Source organism: Conger conger, chromosome 9, assembly GCF_963514075.1.
Source record: "Conger conger chromosome 9, fConCon1.1, whole genome shotgun sequence".
Lineage (NCBI taxonomy): Eukaryota > Metazoa > Chordata > Actinopteri > Anguilliformes > Congridae > Conger > Conger conger.
The window spans coordinates 43,088,494-43,096,029 of NC_083768.1; the positions used below are offsets into that span (position 1 = coordinate 43,088,494).

Sequence of the window (7,536 nt, forward strand, 5' to 3'; positions counted from 1 at the left end):
GGAAGATTGACATTGGAAAAGTGTTGTCAAATGTACCTATTTCCTATAAATTATGCATCTGTTCCCATTTGAATAATGTCTTTGTTGAATGGGGAAAGACCTATAAAACATTTTAACATTTAAAAATGGCTTAACATTAAAACACCGACCCTTTATAATTCAAGAAAGTGCACATTCTGTTCTATGTAAATCGATAAATAAGATAAGAACTATAAAAAGTGTTATAAATTGCAAAACAAAACAATGCCATATGTCAACTACTCAAATATTAATTCACTACCCATTACAGAATATATCGTCCCTTGGCAGCAGCAAACAGTTTTAAAATCCTCGTAGCCTTATAGTACATCAAATGGGCTCGAACTCTAAAGCCTGCACCATCCATTTTACATGCTTCACTGACTCTGGCCCTGTTCTCTCACTGTGTTTTTCCTACCGATGTACGCTGCCAACTTCACTTGGCCCAAAACAAAATTACTTCAACCGAGAGAGGAAGAGAGCCAGACGAAGGACAGATCGAGAGACAGAGGACAGATACGGAGGAAGAGAAGGTGAACCGACGCAGACGGATAGATGCAGTGGGTGAGTCAGTGGCACTCAAGAACAGGAAACGGAGGGAGAGCCAGAGACCGGGTTACGCCACTACTGCTAAGAAACCGTCCAGGAACATCCTGCTTTTTCAGGGCATTATCAAATCAACATGTTCCCAAAAACGTCCAAGGCAACCCAGTGTGCCCCAAGAACTCATCCAATAACCACAAATATATCGATCCCGTTCTCTGAATCGGCTAACTCTATTAGCATCAATAAGACACAACCCAAGAAGACAGAGTGGGCTAAAAGCTGGATGGCAGAGCCATTAATTGGATCTTCCTGGGGGGGGGGGGGGGGGGAACGGAAAAACAGCAAGTATGGCTAAACTTTTCAAAAGAAATTGATTTCACTTAATCTAGGCCGTAATGGAAATCTTAATTGAAATAGAAAAACACTTCTGACTTCCCTCTGTGTATGCGGCAAGCCAAGTGATAATTGCTTCAGGTAATATTTTCCTCACATCAACCAAACGTAAATCTCCAACCCTATCCCTCAATTATTTCGCCGAATAGATTTCCACCCCCAGGATCAGTGCAGATATTATCTTGTAGCCCTACAGACTCTTCCATTTCATTAACATGCCCTAAAAATACCAGCTTTTACAGATTACTTTTGAAGGTCTGGAGAATGTGGGCCATAGCATTGTGAACTTGATTCGGTTAAGCCAGCCCAACCGGTGCCTAGGCAGGTAATCGATGTGATTTATTCTCAGGAAAGGAGAATATTCCCAAATGTCAAGATTTCCCCATGAAAGAGGGCATTATTGTGTGCTTTGAATGTCTGTTTATTTCCCTCTGCTGGGGATCCATTTGAACCATCCCCTAATGAACTCTTTCTTGAAAAATCTATACTGAAATGTCAAACGCCAAGCTGGCAGACATGTTAAGTGATCGGTGTAAAATCCACACACGGAAGTCCCACCTCTTTATGACTACACCATGGGTCCCTCGACACACTTTAGCTATTCTCTTTCTTTCTCTTGCGATTTCTTCCTGGGATGATGTTGTAAGTACAGTTGCATAAAGACAGAGTCCCTGTACAGCGGTTTGCAATACTAATCATTGGTTTGTTCCTTTAACTTTACACGTATTGCTTATAAATTGACTTCCCACGGCTTGGTGATATAGCACTGATAGTATCCCTGAGATTAGCATTGATGTTTGCTTTTGTACTGTAAGTCACCGTGGGTGACAGCATCTGCTGAGTGATTGAACGGTAATGTAAATATATTTATCTTTTTTGGAGGGCGAGCAGCTGTTAGCTCCCCTCTAGAAAGCACACAGTTGGGTTAGCATTCTTCCAATCTTAGCAACGTCAACCCCGCGCGCACACAAGACCCACTTCAATATATGATCCTGTCCCTCCAGCAGTGATTTCTTACCGCCTTCATTCACTTCATAAAAAAGATTTCATTCCATTTCACCATGCATTGTACTGCACAATGCCAGGGGTATGTGTAACCGTCATATATGATATACTAGCATAAACGACTGTGGCGTAAATCTTGATAACAACAGATTGGCTTCTTCTTGCAGAGGTATACTGGATCATGGGGTAAGGCTACTGTGTCAGTGAAACATCATTCAATGTTTATGACCGTGATTTAAAAGTACTCCTGGACTTGGACCGGTGCCCAAGGCCCGGTTCTTTGAGAGAGGTACAATTTCTGCTCCTGACAGTTGGCCTGCTTCTGTCTTTAACCGCAGGACAAAGGTATTGAGCAGCTGAACCGAGATCTCTGGAGTAATACTGTCAGGACCGGGCCCTGGCACTAAACTTTAAAAAGACAGCATCAGCGGAACCACTCTAAATGGAATACCCAGTTATATCCATAATTCTTTTCCTTTTTTTATAAAAAAGCATAATACATCAAGGAAACAGCAAGTAATGCACATAAGACAGACTGAAGATGGTATCCAACAGCAATAAATAATCTGAAAGGTCGGCTGCATTTTTTTGGCCGCATCGAAAGCTCAGGACTAAGCATTTTAAGAAAGCAGCTCCAGTCGGCCGCTACATGAGATGACCCTTGCAAAACCCACATCAGCTGTACAGAGCAACCTTTAGCGGTTCTGGCTACCCCTCAAAACCTGTGAGGCCTGCGGGTCTTCAGGCAAGCCCCCTGCTGGCAAAGGCACGCACACCTGAGGCTGATTGGCATTCGGCTCAAGTCTCGCCCGTCTTTAGCTTGAGCACAAAGGCATTCTGCTCTGCTATGTTTTTGGCTGGCACGACACGGCCCACCAAATTTTTTCCGTTCGGTTTTAATGGAGAGCTTGACCCGATCATTTATCTTTGCAAAGCAGATTTCAGCACCCATTGGTCCACCCTCTGGACCAATCCCGCTTATCCATTTGCCGCCTGGCACGAATGCCTGGGCTGTCACCATGCCACATGCCCATAAACCAGAAATGAACAAAGGAAGAGACCTGCCAAAGAGTAACAATAATGCACACCACTAAGCCCGGAAAAGAGACTATGCTTTCTGAGTAGCTCTGCACTGTCATACAGAAACAACATCGGGAAGTAGACCCAGAAGTACTGAGGCCACAACACTATACTATACTACACTCAATGAGCACATTATTATGTATTTATTAGACTTCTTTTTTAGACTTATTGGTCTGCTGCTGCAGTAGCATATCCACTTAAGTGGTCTGATGTGGTCTGTGTACAGAGATGCTCATCTGCATACCACTGTTGTACTGTGTGGTTATTTGCATGACTGTCTCCTTCCTGTCAGTTTTGACCAGTCTGGCTGTTCTCCACTGACCTCTCTCATTAACAAGCCGTTTTTTATCACTGGATGTTTTTTGTTTTTCACACCATTCTCTGCCAACTCTAGACACTGTTGTGCATGAAAATCCCAACAGATCAGCAGTTTCTGAGATATTCAAACCACCCTGTCTGGCACCAACATTCATTTCATGGTCAAATTCACTTAGATCACATTTCTTCCCCATTCTGGCATTTGGTCTGAAAAACAACTGAACCTCTTGACCATGTCTGCATGCTTTTATGCATTTGGTTGCTGCCACATGATTGGCTGATTAAATATTTACATTACACCAGGTACAGGTCTACCTAATAAAGTGCTCAGTGAGTGTATTCTATCCTATGCTATGTTCCTTAAAGAACAAAAATGTAGCTCTGCTGTACCCTAATTTCTGAGAGTGTACTATACTATGTTACACTACAACGATAAATTGGTGGTGACATGGCTCAGGCGGTAAGGGCAGTCGTCTGGCAGTCGGAGGGTTGCCGGTTCGATCCCCCGCCTGGGCTGTGTCAAAGTGTCCCTGAGCAAGACACCTAACCCCCAAATGCACCTGATGATCTGGTTACATGGCCTGGCATAGCAGCCAATCGCTGTTGGTGTGTGAGTGTGTGTATGAATGGGTGAATGAGAAGCATCAATTGTACAGCGCTTTGGATAAAGGCGCTATATAAAAAAAAAAAAAAACATAAATCTGTGAATACAAACATACTGTAGCAAAGAAGAGAAGGCTGGTTTGAGTTTGGTACTCGAAAGCATGATGAATATTTGACTTCTCATCAAGGGCATCGCAGGCTGTTCTGACATGGGGAGGACAGAATAATCCAGAACAAGGAAAAGTACACCCCAAAATGTTGGACAGCCTGTGCCTTTTCCTTTCATTAAATTATATCAAATTATACCACTGATGGGATATGAGTTGTATTGAAACCCATAATGGATGGCTCTACATAGAGCTGCCAATCACTGACTTCATTGCACATAACAAAGTCTACTCTCCAAAGAGAAATGCAATGATTGGCTCAAATCAGTGAAACCCTAATAGCTCAATACGGCTCTTCTGCCCATTTTTGTTTTTCAGAAACCTCACTCTCCGATAACTATTTGGGACCACTGCCATTTTAACTTGCAGTTTCCTGAAATCAACCCTAGATTTTGTGGATCGTAAGCTTGCAACAGGAAACATAGCCTGTGCATGTTTTACACTGATCATGACCCTGAACGAGATTTGCTATTTAAGCTGAAATTTAATGGGATGGTGTTAGGCTATAAAGTATTCCTCTCACAGTAAGATAAGATTAATGCTAAAAATACCATTCCTCCATTAGCAGTTCATTTATATTCTCATTTCTGAATTACCATGTAAAGTTCCCACGCCGTGTTCACTAATAAGTGTAATTTGTCCAAGTACACAAATAAATGAGGATAAATAGGGTGAGCCAAACTGTGATAAATTAGAAATATTAGCACTCGGTGACCATCTACTCAAGGTCATAGAACTGGAGAGAGGACACTTACCTGGGGGCAGGTATTGGCAAAAACCATTGGAGTTCACCTTCACATTGGTCTTAAATGTGGAGTCAAACTTGTCATCTGCACTGAAGGGCAGAAGGGAGAGGAAATGAGCCACCTTACAGCAGATATAACCTTTTATACAGAGGCCCGTAATGTGTAGCGCGTGTGTTTGTGTGCGTATGCGTGTGTGTGTAAGTGTACGGTATGTCACTGTGTGTGTGTGTGTGTGTAAGTGTACAGTATGTCACTGTGTGTGTGTGTGTAAGTGTACGGTATGTCACTGTGTGTGTGTGTGTGTGTGTGTGTGTGGTTGTGCACATGTGCGTGTGTGTGTGTTTGTGCATGTGTGTGTGTGTCTGTGTGCGTATGCGTGTGTGTGTAAGTGTACGGTATGTCACTGTGTGTGTTTGTGTGTGTGGTTGTGCACATGTGCGTGTGTGTGTGTTTGTGCATGTGTGTGTGTGTCTGTGTGTTTGTGTGTGTATGCGTGTGTGTGTGTGTGTGTGTGTATGGTATGTCACTGTGTGTGTGTGCATGTTTGTGCATTTGTGTGTGTGTGTATGTGCGTGTGTGTGTACGTGTACGGTATGTCACTGTGTGTGTGCGTCCATGATACCTGTTGTACAGGAGGATATCGGGGGTCCAGATCTGGTCGGTGGTGAATCGTAAGTTCTTTACCCCGGGGTAGGCCGACTGGTTCCACTGGAGGTAGTGATCGTACCAGTGCTGTAAGACACAGCTCAGAGTGAGAAACACGTTCCACTGGAGGCAGTGATCTTACCAGTGCTAAGAGACACAGCTCAGAGTGAGAAACACATTCCACTGGAGGCAGTGATCGTACCAGTGCTGTAAGACACAGCTCAGAGTGAGAAACACATTCCACTGGAGGTAGTGATCGTACCAGTGCTGTAAGACACAGCTCAGAGTGAGAAACACATTCCACTGGAGGCAGTGATCGTACCAGTGCTGTAAGACACAGCTCAGAGTGAGAAACACATTCCACTGGAGGTAGTGATCGTACCAGTGCTGTAAGACACAGCTCAGAGTGAGAAACGTGTTTCACTGGAGGCAGCGATCTTACCAGTGCTAAGAGACACAGCTCAGAGTGAGAAACACGTTCCACTGGAGGAGTGATCTTACCAGTGCTGTAAGACACAGCTCAGAGTGAGAAACGCATTCCACTGGAGGCAGCGATCTTACCAGTGCTGTAAGACACAGCTCAGAGTGAGAAACGTGTTTCACTGGTCAGCCGCAATGGACCAGGTAGCACCAGTGCACCAGTACATGAACACCAGTACAATGGACAAAAAAGTCTGAATCCTGCATTCATTCCGTGTTTCTCAACGTCACGTTTCCAGAAGTACACTCACACTCAGAAATTGTGTGACAGTGGAGGAACATTTTTGTTCCTCAAGGATTAAATGTACCCTGAAAGTACAGTAATGTTCTCTATAAGTACATTACACTAATGTTCTACAAATATGAGTATGTAAGCACAAAAGGTACCAACTAATTATATATCGCTGACTAGGGGTACACTTTTACAGTATGTATGGTACCTATAGGGTACCGCCCCAACGACAAGCATTTGTACCATTTTAGGCACTTTATTTCTTTATTTCTTATTCGTACCTTTATTTCTGAGAGTGAAAGACGCTAAAGTAAGGTAAAAATGGTCACACACTCAACCTAACCCCTTCACACGCATGTAGAGGGTCACACACTCAACCTAACCCCTTCACACGCATGTAGAGGGTCACACACTCAACCTAACCCCTTCACACGCATGTAGAGGGTCACACACTCAACCTAACCCCTTTACACGCATGTAGAGGGTCACACACTCAAGTAGCATTTACCATTTGCAGCCAGACATTGGTGGTGAGCACTTGGTTCTTCTCATCCTGGTAGAGAGGAAAGGAAGAGAGAGGAAGATTCCAGTTAGTAGAGAGAGAGAGAGAGAGAGAGAGAGAGAGAGAGAGAGAGAGAGATTCTGGTTAGATTCCTTCTGGTTGTGAGACAGCACTAAGATGAGAACGTTCCCCAGGCAGTCTTTCAACGTTTTATCACCACAGGAAAAACTACCCAGGATTTTATTAAAGATAAAACTTGACCCTCTGCAATTCATATTCTGAAGAGCTTTTGGAGGTTGTTCCCACAATGCCCCTGGCCACTCATGGGAATGTGAACACCACAAATAATATGGCTGTCAACTCAGCTTCTGCTCCCCAATTTTCCCCCCAATTCCCTGACCCCCCTGAACACCCCTTCAACACTGTTACCCCTCCACTACAGGCCCCTCAGGACACAGAGAGGCCAGGGATACAAAACAGACAGACAGACACAGAGAGGGCCACAGACACAAAACAGACAGACAAGACACAGAGAGTGCCACAGACACAAAAACAGATGGACAGACACAGAGAGGCCAGTTAATCAGCTACCTAGCATTGGTAGACCTAAGTCGCATCCATCTGTTGGTGGCAAACTAAATGGAATGTTAATTTAAAATTGTTCAACACCCTGCTGAAAGAAACAGCTCAAGCTAAGTTTTGAAACAGCTGGTAGCTGGTTTAGCAGTTCAGACCAGCTCCCAGCTTGACATGGTTTGACCACCAGCTCAAGCTACGTTTTGAAAAAGCTACCAGCTC

At 44.0% G+C, this 7,536-nt stretch overlaps 1 protein-coding gene across 1 annotated transcript in view; it reads right to left on the reverse strand.

Annotated features, from left to right (window-relative positions):
• chrna11 (cholinergic receptor, nicotinic, alpha 11) overlaps window positions 1–7,536 on the reverse strand; it is a 28,669-nt gene that overhangs the window by 18,484 nt on the left and 2,649 nt on the right. The window contains exons 3-5 of the mRNA XM_061255451.1: window positions 6,745–6,789; window positions 5,502–5,611; window positions 4,889–4,968 (exon numbers count right to left, since the gene is read on the reverse strand). Of these exons, the coding sequence (XP_061111435.1) occupies window positions 4,889–4,968; window positions 5,502–5,611; window positions 6,745–6,789 (235 nt within the window). The remainder of the gene's footprint in view (window positions 1–4,888; window positions 4,969–5,501; window positions 5,612–6,744; window positions 6,790–7,536) is intronic.